At 42.7% G+C, this 22,448-nt stretch overlaps 2 protein-coding genes across 3 annotated transcripts in view; both read right to left on the bottom strand.

Moving 5' to 3' along the window:
• LOC148655479 (transcription initiation factor TFIID subunit 4B-like) overlaps positions 1-11,841 on the bottom strand; it is a 68,615-nt gene extending 56,774 nt beyond the window's left edge. Inside the window, exons 1-8 of one of the 2 annotated variants that reach the window (XM_088641999.1) lie at positions 11,705-11,841; positions 9,865-11,182; positions 7,623-7,765; positions 7,149-7,259; positions 6,519-6,671; positions 4,114-4,236; positions 3,073-3,162; positions 2,677-2,826 (exon numbers count right to left, since the gene is read on the bottom strand). In XM_088641999.1, coding sequence (XP_088498125.1) covers positions 2,677-2,826; positions 3,073-3,162; positions 4,114-4,236; positions 6,519-6,671; positions 7,149-7,259; positions 7,623-7,765; positions 9,865-11,143 — 2,049 coding nt within the window. In that variant the 5' untranslated portion in view covers positions 11,144-11,182; positions 11,705-11,841. The remainder of the gene's footprint in view (positions 1-2,676; positions 2,827-3,072; positions 3,163-4,113; positions 4,237-6,518; positions 6,672-7,148; positions 7,260-7,622; positions 7,766-9,864; positions 11,183-11,704) is intronic. The other variant, XM_088641998.1, reaches the window with a different exon arrangement.
• Positions 11,842-14,068: 2,227 nt separating this feature from the next.
• LOC148655478 (proteasome subunit alpha type-7) lies at positions 14,069-22,273 on the bottom strand. The gene is made up of 7 exons (XM_088641997.1): positions 22,057-22,273; positions 20,071-20,197; positions 18,491-18,615; positions 17,229-17,351; positions 15,758-15,877; positions 15,585-15,647; positions 14,069-14,443 (listed from the first exon to the last, which is right to left on the bottom strand). Exons 1-7 carry the CDS (start codon positions 22,156-22,158, stop codon positions 14,348-14,350), a joined length of 756 nt encoding a protein of 251 aa, XP_088498123.1. The 5' UTR covers positions 22,159-22,273; the 3' UTR covers positions 14,069-14,347.
• Positions 22,274-22,448: the final 175 nt, after the last annotated feature.

Below are 22,448 nucleotides of genomic sequence, written 5' to 3'. Positions count from 1 at the left end.
TTTGAAACTGTTTTTAATTAACTATTCAGGGAACAACACAGTAGCACAGTGGTCAGCATTGCTGCTTTGTAGCTCTGGAGCCTTGGGTTCTGTTCCTGGGGTGCCGTCTGTGTGGAGTTTGCATGTTCTACCTGGGTTTTCTCCAGGTGCTCCTATTTCCTGCCACAGGCCGAAGACATGCTTGTGGGTTAATTGGCTTTTAGGAAAACTGGCCCTGGTGTGAGTGTGTGTGGCTGTGTCTGCCCTGCAGTGGACTGGCGTGGACTGGACTGGACTGGACACTGGTGTGTCCTGCCTTGCGCTCACTGCTTGCTTGAATAGGTTCCCACTCCTCTGTGATGCTGTACTGGGTAAAGTGGTTGGAAAACAGACAGATAAATGCATTTGGAATGCAAGAAAACAGCCTCCTATTCTTTGTACAATGGATATGGTGAACGTTTACAGTGTATGCTAAGGAGAAAGATATAAGGAAAGTGAGGGCAGAGTTTAACAATGCAAAAAAACATCAGGTTGTGGACCGATGAAATTTGGTTCACATACAAATTGAACCTGGAGAAGCATGTTCCCCATGGACAACAACAATCCACCAAAAAGCATGAACATCAACACTGTCCAAAACGGGTCCCCAGGGTAGCAGTTGCTGGCACACTTGATACAGCATGCTCGGGTGTGTTCCTGAAGAACTGCAGTTGTTTGAATAGATCGTATAGCATGCATACATTGACACAAGCCCCTTGATTTTAAAAGTAATTAACGAGGTGCGATAGAACAATAACTAAGTAACAGAAAATTCAATCCAGTGCATAAATGAGTGAATTGATGTGTTCCGTTATGGGAATAATCCCAGATTAGTGGAAATCTAAAAGATTAATGAGAGGAATGTGGTATAAATGAATTAGATTTTGCCCAGGGCGAGCTAAGTAAATTAAGACAAATATCTTAGAAAGCCTAACTAAAATTAAAGTAGCTGAGCTTATTACACTATACCATACTTTATGTAAAGTATTTCTGGACAATGGTGCTGGAATATGCTTAGAAAAAAATAATTTAAACAAATGCAACACAAACTTGTCCTGGAGAGCGACAATCTATAAGATCCTATAATATATCTATTTGTAATCTCTTGGCACGCTTTTGAACAGGTGATCTGTGCATGTAAATAATGTAGCTATCACCCGAGATAAAATATCAAGTCCTCTAACTTCTCAAGGACTACAGCTGTCCATTTCCACATTAACTCACGAAAGTGATCAAAACTCAGCAGGTCCAAGCTGTTACAAACTATGACCTATGAGACCTCCACAGATTCCTTTACAGCAACAAGATTAGTTTTGAACAATCACATCTCTGCAATAATTCTTACAATAACAACTTTTTGTTTACTCAAATTATTTGTAATATTAGTATCAAACATGTACTTTTGTAGCAGTTACTAAACTGAATTTAAAATTATTAAATCGGCCTGACATTCCCTATGCATACCTGAAATGGATAAAATACAAACTCTTGGTAATCTTGCAGAGGAACTGAAAAGAATAATTTCCTTTAAACTGCCTTCATGATATTTCCTTGATCCTGGTGTGCTCCTCCAAACTTTCTCACAGGCTCTATATTTTGGAGTACAAAGCCAAATCCATGTGTAATACTCCAGATATGATCTACCTAGGGAATTGTACACTTTCCACAACCACTAAAGTTCCTTGCTCCTTCCTATGAGCCAGTGTTATGAGCATAAATTAAAAGCGGTCAATTCCAGTCTAGTTTCGAACCACTGATCCAGGGATGGAGCCAATCCTGCACTCCAAATTGACAACCTTAATAAGGCTTGACCACTCTGTAACTCACTGAAACATTTAAAAGACAGCGTCTGCTGAAGCAAGTGAGATCTTTCCCAAATGAACAAGTTACTGGCTTCTCCAAGTACTCCTCAATATCAATTAAAACGCGCCACATCAGCGCTGAACCAGACACTGGAGTTAAGGTCCAATATGGTTGCAGGCCTCAAATAAAACTCTGAACTCAAAGATAAAGTAAGAGAAATATTAGAGAGCTTTTTCTTGTGAATATCAGAAACATATTGCAAACTTCTGGAAAGAGAAAATCTACTTTAAATGACTTCTAAACATTCATTTTACAGTTGCTTTGGTACAAATGCTCACAAAATGCTAAACTGACTTTAGACATCAGCACTGAGGACTTACTTCTCTCCATTCTGTGCTGCAAATATGGAATCTGAATTGAAGACCCCCTTCCCCCACTCAGTTCTAAACCGCAACATCTTCTGTAATATTCTTACAAATTACCTGCCTGGATACGGATACTGGTCATGCAAATGATCCACACAACAAATTATTTAAATCCTCTTTCCTCGAAGCCAACTGTTGGAGTTGGAATAGGGTCAATCTAGCCATGTTCAAATTCAGATCTCTTGCGAGCCACAGTCTAGACATCACTGCCCACACCACTGTCCTCTCATTGCGGGTGTGCCACACGATTTCACGTGAATGCTCAGAGCTGCATAAATGTAGATGCAACACTTTTTGGTTTCCTGACCGAATCAATAAAGGAATTAAAAAAAAAAAAAAAAAGAGCTCGGGCTAGCCCCAAGGAAAGCTCCTAGAGACGGAAGATGCAGGCTGGATTCACGGGGTCCGCTCAGGCTGAAGACGTGCTCACCAACGGGGCAGGCTTGGCGGGCGGCGCAGGAGCTGGTTTCAACGCCGCTGCCGGGGGAGTGACACTCGCCGCCTCCGGCTTCTGCTGCTCGCACTGCTGGATGAAGAGCTGCGAGCTGGGCGTCAGCTGGCGCAGGGCTGGCACACTTCGCTGGAGGAGGAGGAGACGGAATCACAGGGGACAGCTCAGGACAGTGGGTCAAAACAGCTCTGGCTCATTCACGCTGACCCTCAGCAGCCCCACAGAAGTTCACTGATAACCGATTACTTGGTTACAGAGAATATTGGAAACCTTTTTAGACTTTTCATGTCCTGACTTGACCACTCATTTTCTTTAAAATCAGGAACTTGAATTCATCGTGTTGCACTTCAAGGTTTCGAGGGGGGGAGACCATACCTTGAGAAAAGGCACTAGATATCCCTGGGGAGAAGACTTCAGCTCAGTGTACAGTCGTTCCGTGAACTCCTCCGGCTCAATTTTCCCATCCTGACAGAACAGAGCATGTTAAAGCACTGGTCACGTGGCGACTTTTCTGCTTTGGCAGTTCTGAATGGCAGCTTGTTCCAGTCTTGGGTGCACAGCTCCTGCCCTGGAGAGGCGCGTCCGAGCAATATCATTCTACCCAAGCCCTCACCGTGGTGCTAGAAAGTTTGTGAACCCTTTAGGATTTTCTGCATACATTTGACCTAAAACGTGATCAGATCTTCATCCAAGTCATAAAAATAGATAAAGAGAACCCAATGAAACAAATAACACACAAAGGGATATACTTTTCCATTCATTTATTGATCAAAATGGTCCAACATTAAATGTCTTTGTCAGAAAAGGTATGTGAACCTATGCTTTCAGTAACCAGTGTGACCCCCTTGAGCAGCAATGACGTCAACCAAATGTTTATGGTAACTATTGATTAGTCCCACACACACATCGGCTTGGAGGAATTTTGGCCCATTCCTCCTTACAGAACTGCTTCACCTCAGTGATGTTGGGGGGCTTTCTTGCATGAACTCCCCGCTTCGGGTCCTGCCACAACATTTCAAATTGGGTTGAGGTCTGGACTTTGACTATTTTAGGTCAACTTTATGCAGAAATTCAGACAATTCTAAAGGGTTCACAAACTTTTTAGCACCACTGTATCTACCTAACTGATCTGATCACTGTATTAATTGGAGATTTAATGAGCAATACAAGACCTGCATGACTGTGCCCCTCCAAGGACTGGTGCTGTGCACCCACGAGACACTAATAAGAGTAGGACAGTGAAATACAAACACCTACAGGCACTTTTATCCACACATGTTGCACTTTAAAAAATAAAATTCAGAACACTGTACAGCAAAAAAAAAAAAATTTACAAATCAACTAAAAAAATAAATAAAAAAAAAATCACTATTTATAGTCAGGGCTGGTAAGAGCATGTTAAATTATTCATATTACCAGCAGATCTTTCACCAGCTCCTTGACATTCTGTGCCATTTCTGCAGAGCGAGCTCCACTGGAAGACAGCTTAATTAAGGTCACAAGAAAGTTCTTGCACTTCTTCACATTTTCCAGAGTCTCCTAGGAAGGGGAAAAAAATGCTCATGCACATCTCAACTTCATAAATAACTGAAAACAAAACTAAAGCATTGTTTAGTTTTATTAGAGGCACCAAACGCTTCAGTCATATACCACATCACCACAATGCTTTGGCACAATCTGTTCTTTAATTGTTTTAATTAAATCATTTACACAACTAAGGCACTGTTTTATCAAAGAGCTGCACTGGATTAGACTGGAATCTGAGCTGTATAAAACCAAACATCTGTGCCAACTGCATTTATTTAAAATCTGCAGAACACAGGCATTGAATATTATTCCTAAAGCATGTAGCGCACATTTGTGTGTCATTTAATATTTGTTGCTACAAGAAAGTACGATTAGAGAAATTCAGTTGCCACCAAAATCTGTTTTGCAGCTTTCTTGCAGTATGGGTAACCATGCACATCTCCGTAAAATACAAAAACAATGCAAAGGGATAATGAAAGTGCACCTTTTCAAACATACTGCTGTACCAAGACATCATTTCTGCACTCTTGTGCCCACAGGTACATAGAGAGATAATGAATGTCTGGTAACTGGCTACATGTTCTTTGAGTCAAATCCACGGTCTTTTTATGTAACTCTAATACCCTAAAGCTAAATACTGAAACCTCAGGTTAAAGGGGAAGAGAATAGTTTACAAATGTTGAAATAAAAGCATTAAGATAAAGAAAACTATTTGGTAAATTTTAATGTGAAGGCTGATAACCGTCCACTACAATCTACCATCACAACTGTGTTAACAGACTATACATCAGATCTTCTTACCATCTCTCCTTGACACACCCTTTTACTACTATACAACCTGTGCACTTCAAAATATGCAGGAAACCATTCAAATGAGAACTCAAAGATGAGAGTAGCAGATTAACATTGTCTGGCTTGAGCTGTAAATGTGTTGGAAGCACGAAGGATTTTAATGAATGAAGATTTCTGAAAATAGTGAGAACAGTCAAGGGGCTTCTAGTTTATCTTCTGGCAGCGACTAAAAACTTCCTTCTCAGTCCGAAGTCTTTTCACATGAGGTTCAAAGAGTATTCGCTAGTAGAGTGTGGATCCAAGTTGAAAGAATAGAAAGAAATGTGTTTCAGCTGCGATGACAGCTTCTTCCAGTGTGGAAGTCCATTAAGTAGACCATTTCACCATGAAATATTGCACAGTTCATCTACAACGTTACGCCAGGCAGCACTACAGGAAAGTAGTAGTAGTTCAAAAATTAAGATTCTCAAACATTTTAGCAGACTAGATATTCTAAAATTTAGAATATAAGGGTCCCTCATAACAATACAAGCTGTAATTTTACCTGCTCATACCATGGTAATAATAATTGCTTACACTTATACATACAGTGCTTATAGTGCTTTTCTGGACACTCCACTCAAAGTGCTTTACAGGTAATGGGGACTCCCCTCCACCACCAGCAGTGTGCAGCATCCACCTGGATGATGCAGCAGTCTGCTCCCCACACCAGCTCTCAGTGTGGAGGAGAGCAGAGTGATGAAGCCAGTTCAGAGATGTGGATTAGGAGGCCATGACTGGTAAGGGCCAGTGGGAAATTTGTCGAGGATGCCAGAGTAACACCCCTATTCTTTTCGAGAAACGCCCTGGGATTTTAAAATGATCAGAGTGTCAGGACCCCGTTTACATCTCATCCGAAGGACGAGTCCCCATCACTATACTGTGGCATTAGGACCCCCACAGACTGCAGGGTGAGCACCCCCTACTGGCCCCACTAACACCACTTCCAGCAGCATCAAAGCTTTCCCAGGAGGTCTCCCCTCCCGGTACTGACCAGGCTCACAGCTGCTTAGCTTCAGTGGGCTGCCAGTTGTGAGTTGCAGGGTGATATGGCTGCTGGCAATCTATTTTAAACATCCTATTTAATGCTGGAAGCGCTGCAGAACTTAAATTTAAAATCTCAGTCCATTTCAAACTTAATATAACAAGGTAAAAGTAATTTACTGCTCTAGTTACTAAAGACATGACACAGAATCTTTCCAGTTGTTCCAATGTAAAGACCCCTCCACTATCCCACACTGGCAGAGCCTCACCGAGTCCCTGGTAAGTCTCAGCAGCTTCGATCCCAACAGCCAACACTGTGGACACTCTACTCTGGCAGGTGAAACCTAGGACTTGTTGACGAGCTCATAGTATTATCTGTGGCCTCAACAATTTCCACTAACAAAGAGAAAAGGGATAAACGGAGGGAAACTAACATGGTTAAAAGCACGTCTAAAAATAAAACACTGAAGAAGCCTTACAGCCGAAAAGGTGCTCTGTGCAGCTGGGGTGGGTTTGGACAGCTCTGCTGTGAAAGGCGTGGTCGCAGGGACAGCCGGTGGGGCAGGCGGCGTGGGTGCTGTGGGCCTTATTGCCTGAACCGATGTAACAGCAGCAGCGGTGCCCCCTGTCGACTGAGACAGAAGATGGGAGAGTGTGAAAACAAAGCATTCAGCAGTTTTGCAAGATGAAGAAGAAATCCGAGGGTTTACTGGTGCTGTTGGTAAAAACTAAACCTGTATTTACAGCACCTTGTAATCTTTGCTGCTTTTATTAAAAGGACTGAAATGACTTTATATTTTAGCCTCACATCCATTTCAAAACACTACGAGCAATATGTCCTCTTGAAACAATGGAAAAATAAATTTTCTTCTGCAGAACACTGCACTCCAGCCTGGTATGGAAAGAGATGAAGGAAAAAAAAAACATTCAGAAAGGATTTCAACTTGTAGCCGATTGAAACAGCCTTATCAGAAAAGTTCATAAACTTTTGGAAACAACAAAAAGTTAGGAGGTAGAGATTAGCTTTCACTTGACATACTGTGAACTGGAACAGTAACTGAAGTTTTATTTGTACAATGTAAACACCATAGAAAAAGCAATACTCCTACCTTTACGAGTGGAATCCTCTGTAAGGAGGTCACAGCAGCCCCACTGTGCTGAGGCTGGGCTTTGGCTACAGACGCAGTCTCCGGCTTTCTGATGATCGCCGTTACAGTGGTCTGTTCAAATAGAAACATTAGGAAAATACAATCATTTCAGATGGTTACTCATTGTACCCTTGGTCAAGAACAATAAGAATCTTGTTTTCAGAACGTGGTCATAGTAGAAATCGGAGCGTAAATCAAGACTGACAACTACAAATGATTCAAAGTGGAAGAAACATAAGGGTCAATTTCAGTTAATGACTAAGGCATTTTAGGGGATTAGGAAGTAGAAAGAAAACTGTGATGGATAAACAATTGCAAGGGTAGAGAGGTTTATACAAGTCCTTCTACATAAGGTGTCCTGGGTGGCCTTTTCTGCATGACTAGCCGTGCAGCGTGACCCCAGGGGAGGGGCTAGCAGCTGTAGCTGACACACACCTGAGTCGCAGGTGCCCTGGCGGTGGTGGAGCTGGTCGAGGCCGCTGTCCTGGGGAGCCCCAGCCCCTGTGCTTGAGCTTGGGCCAAGGCCTGTTGAGATACCAGCATGAGCTGCCCACCATCGCTTCTGATGAGCACCATCCCTGCGCAAAGAAACACAGAATACCAAGGGACGCCATAGTGCACTCACTCCGAATGCTCACAGGAAAGACTGCAATTTTTAATTTGGGTCCATCTATTTCTTATTAATTGAGACCAGAGTCTCAGGAAAAGCCAAGTAAGGCCAAGTCACTAAGGAAAGATATTGGAAATATGTATAACACTTGGATAATTTTGAAAAATATCCTTATTTTGTTCCATGGATTGTTCCGATGGTTCTGGATTGAGTTCATATTTGAGTGGGATCACAAGTCTGGAATACTGCAATGTACACTGCTGTGCAAAGACTTTAGACATCTCAGAGATGATCAGGAGTTACAGGACATGTACAGGTAGCAGACAAGAGCATGGAAACACCAAAGCAAGTCACTTCGCAGGGCGCTGGGTCTCTATGTGTGGCCAGTCCGGCCTCTATGCACTCTATCAGCGTGTGGAATTGTACAGGAGGGAAGCAGCACCATTCACCCATGAACAAGTCAATTATCGTGCCGCAGAGGACAGAGGAGTAAAACTCCGTCTCAGTTGTTGTTCTAGAATATCCCACGATTGTTCATTTGGGTATATCAGGGAAGTGAAAGGTTGGGGCATATCTTTAACATCAGTGTCATGTGTCTTGCTCATCAAACCCCTGGGTGACCACACGTCCTGTGAATGGGAGCACTGTCATCCTGGAAGACAACCCTCCCAGCGGGAAGAGATGATCACCCAGTGATCATTATTAGCAATCAACCTGGCTTCTAAGACAAGGAGTGCACCCAAACTATGACAGGAAGATGTGTCCCACAACATTACAGAACCACCAGAACCCTTTACCACTGGAACCAAACCCTCAGGGCTAGAGCATTCCTTAGGGTGGCAGAACACATGCTCTCATCCATTTGTCAAGAACGACTATATTGCATTTCTTCACTACTCGACAGTCCATTAGCTGTGCTCTTTGCACCACTGAGCTCACAAACGTGCACTGCAAGGTGTGTTGAGTGCTTTGTGTTCTGAGATCTTGGTCTTTGATTTAATGATATCACAATCCCACAACCCTGAACCATGTGCTTCTGCCCGCTGTTTTCCCCTTGCTGATGACAACACCATGGAAATCAGAGGGAAAGACATCAGCTTTGATGCCAATGCTCACGAAACACCAGCAAGGTGAGCAGTCTTGGTCACTGGAACTCCTGCCAAACTCACCCCAACAATCACCCCTCTTTCAAAGATACTGATGTCTCCTCTTGCAGCCATGACAGTCAGAATTATAGACAACCAGGCCTGTTACTTACTTAATAAACATGACCCACACCTCTGTGGAAAGTCTTGTTTGCAATGCATTTGCTGTCCCTCTTACTGAGGTGTTTCTGTTTCTTTTGTCCACTACCTGCATGTCATGAGCATCAACCATTTTCTCAATGCCTCCATTAGTGTTGTCTTCACAAGCAACACATGAAAGAGCAGTCAATACGAAGTGCTGGTAGCTTATTTTGAGGTCTTCCTTTTCCATTAACAGTCATTTCACATTCTGCACATAGCCAGAAAGAGAATACTAAGGAACAAGTACTGAAGGCCATGAAATAAACCTTTACCTGTTCTTTTGCAGCCTACACATGCCGACAGCTCCATACTTAAACTTTTTCAATATAATACTAATACTACTTTTTATTCTAAGATCTTTCATTATTCATTTACAGTATATTAAAGTGGCTAAAATCTCAGTTACAATCAGAGAACTGTTTTTATTTTGCATGAGTATAGCAGCATACAAAAATGTGACTTTTGTACAGCACCGCACATCTTGCAGGTATATAAATCACAAAAACTATATGAATGCCTCCACTGGATAAATTAACAACAATACAAAGGCTTCAACTATTTTCTGTAAAGTAGGGAAAAACTGAAATGACAGTTTGCAAATCCAGGAAACATTAATGTAGAGGGGAAAATAATGTCAAAGGACACCTAACTTAAAGTTAATTACAACATTGGAAGACAAACACGATCTTATTTAGACCAAAGTTCTGATCATGGCTGTTTATCCAGGGGGCAGCCCTGTGCTCTAGACCATGTGCAAGGCTGTGAAGGAAGTTGCTCCTACCTTGAGGGATCTGGAAATTGGCAGGCAGCTGGACAGTCGTGGTCTGTGGAGTCCAAGGTGCTCCATTGGCCTTCGGTGTTGCTGCTGCCCCTTTCCCTGGTGTCTGAGTGAAGGTGACAAGCCTGCTCACCTTCGAGGCAGGCGTCCCAGAGGTCACCGCCGGCAGTCCAGGGCGAGACGCAGGCGTCCCAGAGGTCACCGCGGGCACTCCAGGGCGAGGCGCAGGCGCCCCAGAGGTCACCGCGGGCACTCCAGGGCGAGGCGCAGGCGCCCCAGAGGTCACCGCGGGCACTCCAGGGCGAGGCGCAGGCGTCCCAGAGGTCACCGCGGGCACTCCAGGGCGAGGCGCAGGCGTCCCAGAGGTCACCGCGGGCACTCCAGGGCGAGGCGCAGGCGCCCCAGAGGTCACCGCGGGAAGTCCAGGGCGAGGCGCAGGCGTCCCAGAGGTCACCGCGGGCAGTCCAGGGCGAGGCGCAGGCGCCCCAGAGGTCACCGCGGGCACTCCAGGGCGAGGCGCAGGCGTCCCAGAGGTCACCGCGGGCACTCCAGGGCGAGGCGCAGGCGTCCCAGAGGTCACCGCGGGCACTCCAGGGCGAGGTGCAGGCGCCCCAGAGGTCACCGCTGGCACTCCAGGGCGAGGCGCAGGCGCCAAACTGATGGTCACCCTGGCCTGGCTTGGGGGGCTGACCGTAAACACGGGCTGGCTGCTTATACTTGCCACTGCAGAACTGCCTTGAATTATTTTAGTGCTTATGACAGCCGGGGAGCTCATGACAAGCTGGCTCGCACCTAGTGCCATCTTGGATGCCGTGCTGCTGAGAGGTGCTTGCACAGCTGCCGAAGGATTTATAATATTCAGAGTTACCTGACCGGGGGCAATAGCGGACTTTTGTGCAGGGGCCGGATTCACTACAGAGGCAGCAGGTGAAGGCTTGACCGCAGGCTGTGCTGTATAGGTGCTGGCGGCAAGAGTCTGGCTAGGGTTCGAGATACCTGTGACAGGCTCTGCCTCTGCAGGAGCTGATGCAGCAGCTACATGCCCATTCAAAACTCCTCGGACATCAGCGGCATCTGGAGTCATCTGGTGCGCCTGCACAAGCCCAGCTTTGAACCCTCTGACATTAACGTTTCCATTCGACTGACACGAAGCTTCATTCACTGGGATGCTAGGCGTCACGTCGCCGTCACCCTGACTTGTTTGGCGTACTTCCGCTTGGATTTTTGTTATTTCCAAATGGTTGACTATCACATCCGAGGTTGTCATCTTCTCGTATTTCATTTGCTGAAGTAACAAGAAATCCGTTTACTCGGGTGATTACTAAATTTAAAAAAAACAGATACAAATGAAGATCATTAACACATCAAGTGGAGTGGTAAAAGTACATTTCAGTATAAAATGCGCATCCTAAACTCAGGTAATGGAGCGGAGTAAAAACAATTCTGGAAACGAACTACGCCATATGGCTTAGGAAATCGTTTCGACTACAGTGACTCGTCATAGAAAGTTAATATCCCTTATCTCGGGACAGTTCCGCGTTATACCACGACCTACATTACACAACGTACAGTAGCGTCTGCCCTCTAGTATATAATGAGTAAGAACAATACTGCTAGTCTGTCCAGGTCCAGTATATGGAGGAACGATTTACACCTAAATGTAGTCTGGTACTCCGCGAGCCAGCCCCTCAAAACACATGGTCATGGGAGCAACCGGTAGGTTTCAAGACCACATGACTTGACACGCTAAGCTTTATCCGAGCCCACTCGGCTGCTAGTCACAAGAAGAAACCGAAGAGTGAGAGAGCAGAAGCCCGCGCCGTCACAGTCGGTCAAACTTTACCTCCCGAAACCGCCCGTCCACCACTGCCCACCCGCTGCCGGCACGGCCATGTTTATATACTGAAGCCATGTGGGAGCTGCGCAGACGCGCCGGCCCGCGGGCCCGCGCCGCGACTCCCCCGGGGGGTCCGAGGAGCCGGGCGCGCTGATTGGCTGCCCGGGCGTGCGGCAGCGCGCGGAGCCGCGTCCCGCTGGCTGGCTGGCGGGCACGCGCCCGGCCCAGGCCGCGCGCTGGCGTGCTGGCCAGGTGGAGGTGTGCGCGCTGTGCTCACCGTGTATCGCGTCTGACTTCACCTTAACAGGAAGCCAGCGGGACCCTGTTTAATTTTCAATATTGTTTTTTGCGAGACTCAAAAAGAGCTGTTCAACGCTGAAGTTTATCTTGAAATTGGGAGCATGTCGTGACTGTAGTCCGAAAGAGTCTTAAATTACTCACCTAAACTTGATTATTTTACAAAAAACCTTTTGTTTCATTATATAGTGGAGATATATATATATAAAAAATATACAGACACGGGGGAATTGGTTAGTCATATACATGGTAAAAAGAGGAAACATTCCCTCACAAAAAAATATCATTTTCTTTTATATAGCACTTTTAAAAGTATCTCAAAGTGCCTTATAGGTGCAAAAAAGAACAAAACAGTTATAAGAATAGCAAATTATAGAATAAGCATATACAGTAAGAAACACAAGAGGTGTGGCAGGGGATCTGTGGCTGGAGTGCCAGCTTCAAAATCCTGTAGGAAATGCAATTCCTGTAACCTGGAATGAGAACATGGGCTCCAGAGTAGTGACTTTCAGGCTGTGATTATTATAGGACAGCCTAGTTTATTCCCCATAGTGACCCAGGAAACAGTCTCCATAATTTTCCATAGTTACACAGCTCTGCTTGCTGTGATGGATTCCCTTTATATACTGTTTATGTAGATTTGATATATTTTAGAACAATGATGCACATGATAAGCATAGCACGTCCATATTACAATACTTTACTTGTAGAAATAGGCTTTCTCCATGACATAGTACAATAACATGACTAATATAACATTCAGTGTTAGTACCCATTCATCCCACTGAGCTGTAACGTTGAATTTTCACAATGGTCGGTTGCCTGGGAATTATTCTAAAAAGCAATATTTAAAATAAGTTAAATAACTGATACAAAGTAGTCCAGTACAGAGTACTGGTGCACTCTGGCTGCTGTCGCATCATCCAGGTGGGGCTGCACGCTGGTGGTGGAGTGGATCCTCCAATACCTGTAAAGCACTTTGAGCAGTGCTCAGAAAAGCACTATATACTGTAAGTGTAAGGAATTATTATTTTTTATGATTCACTACACTTTTGTAGATAGGATTTGAACACCTATTTTATGACTTGCACTGAGTTGTCAAAATATTTCAGTACTACTACTATTGCCTAACTGCTGGTACCAATTTCCTCAGTGAACAAATAATGTGACCTAGAAGGGATATCAGTCAAATAAGTGTATTTTAACAGGATTTAGTAAAGGATCCAGCCATCCATTTTCTAAGTGCTGTATCCAGTTCAGGGTCACAGCCTATCCCAGCCCCCTGTCCCTCACAGGCACACAGGCTTTCATTAATATTTGGAGATAGATTATTTCAAAACTGGTGAACAGAGAAGTTTCTGGTTTATGGCGTTCCTATTCCTGCAAGTATAAGGAACAATTCCATCTGTAATTAATAGCCTTATTGATTTCTTTACAAATTCACTCAGTGCATCATGAATACTTTAGCTCTACCTCTTTTTGTTAATAAGCAGTGGTTAAGGATCTGTTATTTTATAATTCTCTTACCAGGACACAAATCAGCAGAGTACGCAAATGCTGTATCGTAACATTATCAGAAAATTGTCACTTATGTGCAATCAATTACAGAAACGAACAGTTAGCAGGGTTTCAGACGAGAGGCCATTTGACCTGTCCAGCCTACTTGGTTGCTAGTAGCCGAACAATTGGAGGACCAGCTGTTTCAAAGCAACCAAGCATATCGCTTCAACAACACGGCTGGGTAGCTTATTCAGCTTCACTTTCACTGTTGATGCTGAAGAACTGCACTGGGCTAATCATGCCTAACTCTTTGACTCTTTAGGTCAAATTCAGGTCCCCCTGCAATACAGAACATTCACAAGAACAGAACATTTTGTGGTACCTCTTAAAAGTATTTTAAGAAGTGAAAAAACACTGTAGTGTGTTCTTTTGGTTTAGAGGTTTAAAGAGTAATTGCTCAAAAATAAGCCTCACATATATCCCATTATGTGTTTAGATTAACTTCAGGATGTTTTGTTTAGAAGCAATCATTAAGAAAATGCTAAAGAAACTCATTAACCACTGAAACTAACATAATACAAACAACCAAATGCCTTTATTGGATGCAGCCTAAAGTTCCTGACATACAAAGCAGGGTAGTGTCCAAAACCACATTAAGTCATACTTAAGAATGACAAAAGGGAAAACCAATCATGGAGTCAATACAGAACTATTTGACCTTTCTTGCAGCTTATTCATCAATAACAATACTGTTGAAGTCTAGTAAGCCATGTATAACATGTGCAGTCCAAGGTGTAGTGTTTGTTCTTCAAAACTAAGAGCAGAGGCCTCAGAATTAACAGTCCAGGAAACTTAGGTGGCTTTCTTCTGCTTCTTTTTCTCTGCCTCTTCTTCCTTTTCTTTCTCTATTTCGGCAACCAGTGTTTCTATCTCTTTAGACTCCAGTATCTTCATTTGAAAAATCAAAAGGGAAAGACAATACATTAGATTCTTACACCACTGAGAAAATCGGTCTACTTCTTAACACAGGTACAGCCAACAAGTCCCAACAGCTATTGCTCTATAACAAACTTGCAGTAACATTAAAACATATTTCTCATTTTGTACCACCTGAGTAATCAATAATTATAAACAAACCATTTTAGTTATGGGGGGAAAAAAACATTTATCACAGATCACGTGAAGTATTGATACCTCAACTTGTACCGAGAAGACATGACTCTTTGCTGCAGTGGACTCATTTTAAATGTCAAGGAAACTTTAAAGAAATTTTAAAACTTATCAATTCACTTACACAGCTTCCAAAAACAAAAACCCAATGTGGGTCAAAGGTTATATTGTCACCTTTCAAGGCTCCCGAGATTTGACAGTAACCTCGCTCTGCCTGGTCATGCCAGGTGTAGCATGTAATGTCAGCCCCAGCCAGCGCTACAGCAGCTCCTTTAGAACATCAGAAAGGTTCTATGTTGCTGCTTCACATTGAGGCCGTTTACCTAGTCTTGTGAACTGATCCAAGGATCTTTAACCAGCTCTTAACTGAGGAGAGTCTGGGCTTCAACAGTGTAGCTGGGTAACATGTCCCAGACTCCTAAAACTATTTGTTTTTTAAAAAAAGAGTGTGGTTTTGTTTTAAAAGCACTTTCCTTAGCTTCCAGTTCAGGTTTCCTCTGGTTCATGTCTCAGGACTTCAGAATCAGCAGTATGTGTTGCCTTTGTCAGAGCCTTTGAAAATGTTGAACATATGTTCAGATCTCCCTGTACGTCTCTCTTTTCTGGAACTAAACAGATTTAGTTCTTTTGGCCTGTCAGGGAAGGATGTTCGTTTGAGCCTGGGAAAGCACCTGGTTCCAGTAGTGCAGTGCCTCCAGAACATTGTCTTTTTGACAGGTTTGCTAGTCCGAGGACAAACGCTGATGTTTAACTCACTTGTGAGGCACTGCGGAGCTCACAGTATGGAAGTGGCTCATGGAGACACATGGACACGTTGGAGAAGCATGGTGCTTGCATTGACAATTACACTTTTAATGAATAAAACTCTCCTTTCGCAGAAAAACACAGCAGCAGCTGGTTAAATCTTCCATACTCATACCTTTAAGGGCTGATTCCTTCTGATGACAGCAAGTTCAATGTTCTTTCCACCAGACTGCACGACCTGCAAATAAAGGTAATTTATTACAAACCTGTATAAGCAAGATTACTGTGCTTTCGATAAAAAAAGCAAACTACAGAACAGCATCGTAGCACCACGCAAGGCTTGCTTACCTCAAGCAAAGCTTTGATTGCAAGCTTGATGGCATCATTGTCAGTTGCAATAGCTTCCTCAGTATAATTTTTTTCCAAGAACTCTCTCACTGTCTTTGCACTGCGGCCAATTGCGTTTGCCTATCCACAGAGGAGAGAGACGTTACAGAAAACTGTGTAAACAAATCAAAATGTTCCAGTGTTTTATTAAAAATATGAAGACAAAACACTCACAATCCACAATCACAAAACAATGAATTTTTGGAAAGTCAAATGACTATTATTGCACCATTGTTTCTTATTGTTGTATTAATTTATCTCCTCTTTTCATTGCAAGTAAATATCTCATTTCAAAGTGTCACAATTTTGTTTTCTACTTCCAGGCCTAAGCATATTTATTTTCTGACAAAATGCGTAGAAAAGAATAAATTAGGGGCATAAATGAGCCTCCTTTGATGAGGTAATTCTGCCTTGGGCCTTGATTACATGAAAACACTAATGCCTGTGAACTGCAAATACTGAAATCAATGCTCAGCACCAGCTTGCTGTTAGACAGGAAGCCACTTTCAACATCTAGGTTCTTCATATGACAGAAGTTTTGAGTTAATTTGGGCATTAGCTTGGACCACATGATGTCCTGCTTTAATTACTCATCAGGGAAAACTTCTGTTATTTTCTGTTTTTTTTTTTCCCTCCAACTCTCCTGTTCTCCTATCTCTTCCCTCCTGCCTGTGCAGGACCTAACAGGGCACAACGAAACAATCAGGGCTCAACAACCTGCACAGAATTCTTCACAACTACTTCTACATGACATCGCGAGAGTGTGCCAGACTTCACATCACACCCCACGGCTCTTCACAAAATGGCAGATATATTCAACAGTGAACGGTGTTAGAATAATTAGAAACACCATAAACAGGCTCAAATGGTAGAAGTGCTGACCTGAGCCCAGGCTGAGCTTATGATCATAGATTCAAAGCTGAGTCATGTCAGTAAGAAAGGCAACTGTGAGCCTCCAAGAGCAACAGGTGTTTAACTGCCTCTTTGGCTCAAAGTGACACAGCAACTACAGGCATGCTGTGCTGCTGGGAAAGGAGGTACCTCTACTCAAGTCAGGGCGGTATGGCCTGTGTTTGGAAAAACTAACGACACAAAGGCGAGCTGGATGGAGCAACCTGCCTACAGTTCCTCATTTTCCTGTGTGGGGTTGTGTGGTTCACGGTAACTAGCCAAGCTGTGAACAAACAAGTGACTGGGTATAACAAGAGTAATTAGGGATATGTTTTGTCAAAATGCAAACTAGTATCCAAACCAATAGCATTTGCAGAGGTTTTTCATGCCTCTCACTACTTGTGCCACTGTGAGCTTGTCCCATAATTTACTTGTGAAATAACCTGTAAATCAAAAATCGTAATATAATGCTATAGAATAGTTTATAAATTAAGGTCACACAATGCAGAAAAAAGGTCCAAGCTGTACATGATATGCTTACCTTCCAAGCATGGTAAGTTCCTGAAGGGTCAGTCTGATACAACCTTGGAGTTCCGTCATAATCAAAGCCCACAATCAAGGCGGAGATGCCAAACGGCCTGCGTCCATTGCTCTGAGTATAGCGCTTAAATGAAAAATATTTAGTCAATTTTTGAAGACTCTTGCAAACAATACAACATAACTTAAGTTTAAAGCAAGAACATCTTTATGTCTTTTACTTCTTGCAATAAATAAAATATTAAAATATTACACAATGAAGAAACATGAGGCCATAGTCATAAAATGTGTTCTGCAGCACAGAGGTAACTTCTTTTTTTTTTTAAAAAAGATGCAAAAACTCCTAATCTTGTAAAATTCAGTTTTTTTCTTTATGTTGTTTATACCAATGATTAGAAATCTATACAAAGACTAACCTTGCTGTACAAATTAAGTTTATACCTGTTTTTGCTTAATGGAGGTGTGTTTTCTCTACATAGTCCTCTGCACAGTAAAATGTATCATTGAGGCCGACTTCACTCATTCAATTTCTCTAATAAATGACTATACAATTAACCAGGAAGTGGCAGTTGATATTTGCTTGTTTATTACTTCCTAGATATTCAATTTATTTTGACTGCTACTTTGATTAAATCACAGGTGTGCATTAGGGAAAAACAACCTTACAAGTGAATATCAGAGAAATAGGTAAGAAGGCCAGTTTAATTCCCAGCCTGCTGTTGAGGAGACACAGGTAAATTACTATTCTCAACTGCACAGAACTCTCCTGGAGGGGTCCAATTCTGAACAGACGCACAAGGGAAAAAGACTTTGAATACTTCAAGAAGTATTTTCTGGTGATCAGGCTGACAGTATTTTATGAACAAATGTGTTAACTTGTGTTTTACTGTTATTCTTGAATACAATTATGAAAACCATGTGGAAGGAATTTAAAATTGAGAGCAGAAGGTACTTCTTTACACAAAGAGGGAAAATGGAACAAGCTTTCCAGCCATGCTGTTAAAGCCAACAGCCTATTTTATTCTGAGAAACAGTTGGACATGATCCTCAGATGAATTAGCTAACCTACCACCAAACAGGCAAGATGGCTACTCATTTGTAACCTTTCTTACGCAATATTTCTCATGCAGCACATACTGCAAGTACAATTCAGTTTGTTGTGAGAACTGTACACTTTATATTAAGTACAGTAATGTTCTAGGAAATAGTTAGATTCATGGGTGGATAAAATGGTGTATTAAATGGTATAGTGAGCTTTCCGTTTACCTGTTTCAGGGTTGCTATGTAGCGAGTGATGTACTCCACTGTAACCGGATCCTCCACAGTAAGCCTGTGACTTTGGCATTCAACCCTTGCTCTGTTAATCACTATGCGCGCATCTGCTGTCAAGCCTGGAGCAAAAAAAAAACATTTAAAACAGACACTGACACCTTCCACAAAAAACATTTAGAATTAGCATTGGAGTTTTAACATGGCGAGTGTCTGAAACATTTGCCCGTGACCCGATTTCGAACAGTTTGATTGCTCTTCCCCTGCCCAAACACAACCTTTCTTATTGCACGATAAACGGCTGTTGGAGAAAGATTATTTAAGGCTACCCATAAGCGTTCCACAACAAGTCCAGGGAGTCTCCTGCTGTTACGTCACTGACACTTTGTGACTGTGTATGCAAAAATTCCCTGACTTTATGCCCAAAGGGCAAACTCCACTTTCAAACATTAAAGTAGAAACGGAGAGTAAAAACTGGCAAATTTATAGTAAAATCATTGCAAAATAGTGTAACAGCTATAGGTGGCTAGACAGTATCTCTAAGAGTTTAGATAAAATGTGACCCCTGGCAGTGGAACAACATCAGACTTCAAAGCGGGAGGGATATTTGCCGAGATGTAGGGGATCCCCTGGTCAGAAATTTACCTTGGTTTAACTAGTTAATTAAGTTGTGAGCAAATGATTGTCAATGAGCAGTCCAGAAACAACCACATAAGATCACATTAAGACCACAGAAAAGGGAGACAAAGGAGACGAGAGAGAGGAGCCCAGGGGTGTTGGAACTTGAAATTTGCGCCAGGCAACAGCCCCTACTTCACGATCATCCAAACAACACCCAATTGGAGCTGAGTATTTGAACCCTGCTTGAGAGAGCTTGCTATTCTATGTTTTTAGGGAATTTGGTTTCCTGAATAAATGATACCTCAGTTAAAGATGGTCTTTCCTGCTTGTTGAAGAAGGCTCCACGGCCAAAATGTTGCGTTGTCTTTCTTCTCTTTTCAGCATAGAATAAACCTATTACTTGTATGTTTAAAAATGATCATCACTCACACAAGCCCTATCTCTCTCATTATTCATTTTCAAACCCTACGTGTTTCTAAAATGTTTCAAACAAGCTTAACCTACATTTTAATTGCTCAACAATGTGTCATTACAGTAATCATTCTAAAAACTTGAAGTACGCTACTGTAGACTTACACTGTTACAATACATGGACTCTTAAGTGCAACATATTGTTCCTGGTCCCCATGAAGCCCTATTTCCATTATTGCCTATGGGCAACAATTCCCCACTTAACATTGTTGTTTTATAGTCCCTATCAAGGACATTAAAAGGAGACCCCCTGTATTACTTGATTTTAAATTTTCTTACAAACTTATTAGAATTGAAAAAAATCAATTGCATACAGTCCTTGTGCAGGCCTGAAACACCTTTTTCTAAGTTACATTTTTTGGGTACAAGAAAGATTTTACTGTTGAGTAACAGTTTGTTAAACACAGCTTTATCTTAAATAAGCTTCTGAACACAACATTGTCTCATTAAGTTATCTTGTTAGTCAACTGTCAATGATGTCATACCTGCGAAGGCCATACAGACGTGCTCATCAAGTGCACAGATTTTGCGAACAGTTCTTTCCTCCTGCAGCTTGGCAACAGATTTCTTCTCCACGCCAAGAACAACTATGTCTCTCCCTCGAATTCCAACCTGTTAAAAAATAAAAACAGTATCACACTGCCGCATTTCAGAACATGGTGTTCTAACTTCATGCAGTTCACTCTCCAGTACATTAACTGAACACAATCACACAAGATGAAAGAAATATACAGAGCTTTTGAGGTATTAAGACAGGCACTCAAATATGAATTTTCTAAATATATTAAATAATATATTAAATAAAACTGGGATAATTGCAGTGTAGATTTTGATTAATCTAAATTTTCTGATGGTTACACGTATTACAATAGAGGTCACATAACACTAAGAGACATTCCTAAAGGCAGACAAAATATTCTTTCAGAGCAGTTCAAAATAAACAGTACCCTTAGGCCACAGTCCTACATGTTTTAGCTTTTAAACTAAATTCAATATATCAGATGCCTCAGACCACAAAATTGATGTTCAATTGACTCAATTAAGCTAATTCAATTAAGAAGCAAGCTAAATCAGAATGAAAACTGTTTCTTTTCAACTTCCAAAAACTGGATATAGAGCCAAGAAGTTTTTTTACAAATTAAAAAAAAACTAATGATATATCTAAAGGTCAAGAGAAAAGTACTTTTTGAAAAGTACTAATTCCCATCTTTCAGAGCGATAATAGTGTATATTAGTCTTTAATCCCATACTGGGTGCACCTATCACAAACAGGATAGGTCACAAGTGGACAGATAATTAAGCAAACCTGTAACAGTCACCTCCTCCGACACTAGAAAATCTAGCGTCCCACCAAGAGCAATATCCTAAACTTCCTCAAGATTCTTAATGATGATGAAAGAATAAACGTAAGTAAGCTTTTCACAGGGAACGTATCAGATACCAAAAGTAAGAACATCCAATTGCTCTGACCCTGTCCTTAAGATCAGGGTGTATTTGTTTGGAAGCAGGACTGGGTACACTTCGCCTGTCAGTCTGCTGTCAGGCAGGAGATCAGAAAAGTTTACGAAACCTGCAAGAACTAAACTAACAAAATCACTCTCCACAAAAAAAAACACTTAGTCTGTACTCACATGACAGTCACTCACAACTGTGTAGACTAACAACAGAACAAGCCACTCGCGTCCTGGCTTCTCTCGCCAACACTAACTTTATCCCAGAAACACTAACTTCAAGGATGAGAAGATGACAGGTATAAAGCGTAACAACTTGCAGGAACTAAGCGTCTGTGCTCTGCATTTGAAACGAAGTCGCTTCAAGCTAAATAAGTTTAATGCAGCCCACCACCGCCACAGAATGATACAATTTCATGTGGGTCAGAACAAGGTACTCCCTTTTCATGGTACGTCATGCTCGTAACACCATCGCAAACCCGTAAAACCTCTCTCTTACGCGTACCAGTATCTATTCTTTTGTTCTGCTCCCAGAAAAAGAAATGCATCACTCGGCATGTGGTTATTTTACGGTTAGATACGTGAGCGATGCTAATATTAAAGGCCGTCAGCTTTTCCTCCGCTGAGCATCCAATAACAAACGAGAGACGTTTTGCTCTCTGGGGAGTAAATTATCGAGAGGGAAGAAGAGTAGCATGTTCAATTATGTCTTTACCTTTCCAGACAAACCTGACTGCACTAGCACTGACCCAACACCTCCCTCAGTGAGCCACCAGCAAGAGCATTAGACGCACAAAGCAAAACCTCCGTCTCGGCCCGCCTGCACGCTAGGCCTCGGATCCGCCTTCCTAACGCCTGCTGTTCCAGAAAGGCAGATTTCCACCTTTAACTAACAAGAAGTCAAAAATAACGGCCATGCGTTTTCCCGAATTGACGGGGGCGGGGGGTGAGTGTTGTTTTGTTTGTGGAAGTAACCCGAGAGCTGTTGCGGCGCCCCGGGCCGTTTACAGCGAAACTCACAGCGGTAGATCCCTTCTTCACGGCCTCCTGCGCGTACTCCACTTGGAAGAGGTGGCCGTCGGGAGAGAAGACCGTTATGGCTCTGTCGTACCTGGCCGCCATCCTACACTGATAAATGCGGTACCGATTTTAGCAACATAAAAACCACCAGCGGCCCGGCAGAAAGCGCTCTCACACCGGCGACTGCTGACGACTGGCGCTGGTCAGGGCGGCGCTCCGCCCCCGTGACCCCGGGCGCTACCACTTCCCTGCGTGACCCGGGGGGAGTGAGAGAGGAGAGAGGCGGCGAAGGAAACTTTTCTGCAGCTATTCTCCACCGCGCCGTGGAGAGGCGATTGTTAAAACAAAGTATATTGGACTGTTTAAAATCAGCACGGCGCCGACTGCTTAAC

Source organism: Lepisosteus platostomus, chromosome 8, assembly GCF_059453375.1.
Source record: "Lepisosteus platostomus isolate fLepPlt1 chromosome 8, fLepPlt1.hap1, whole genome shotgun sequence".
Taxonomy (NCBI): domain Eukaryota; kingdom Metazoa; phylum Chordata; class Actinopteri; order Semionotiformes; family Lepisosteidae; genus Lepisosteus; species Lepisosteus platostomus.
The sequence above is the reverse complement of the archived record's forward strand: the minus strand, read 5'-3'. Positions and strand labels throughout refer to the sequence as shown.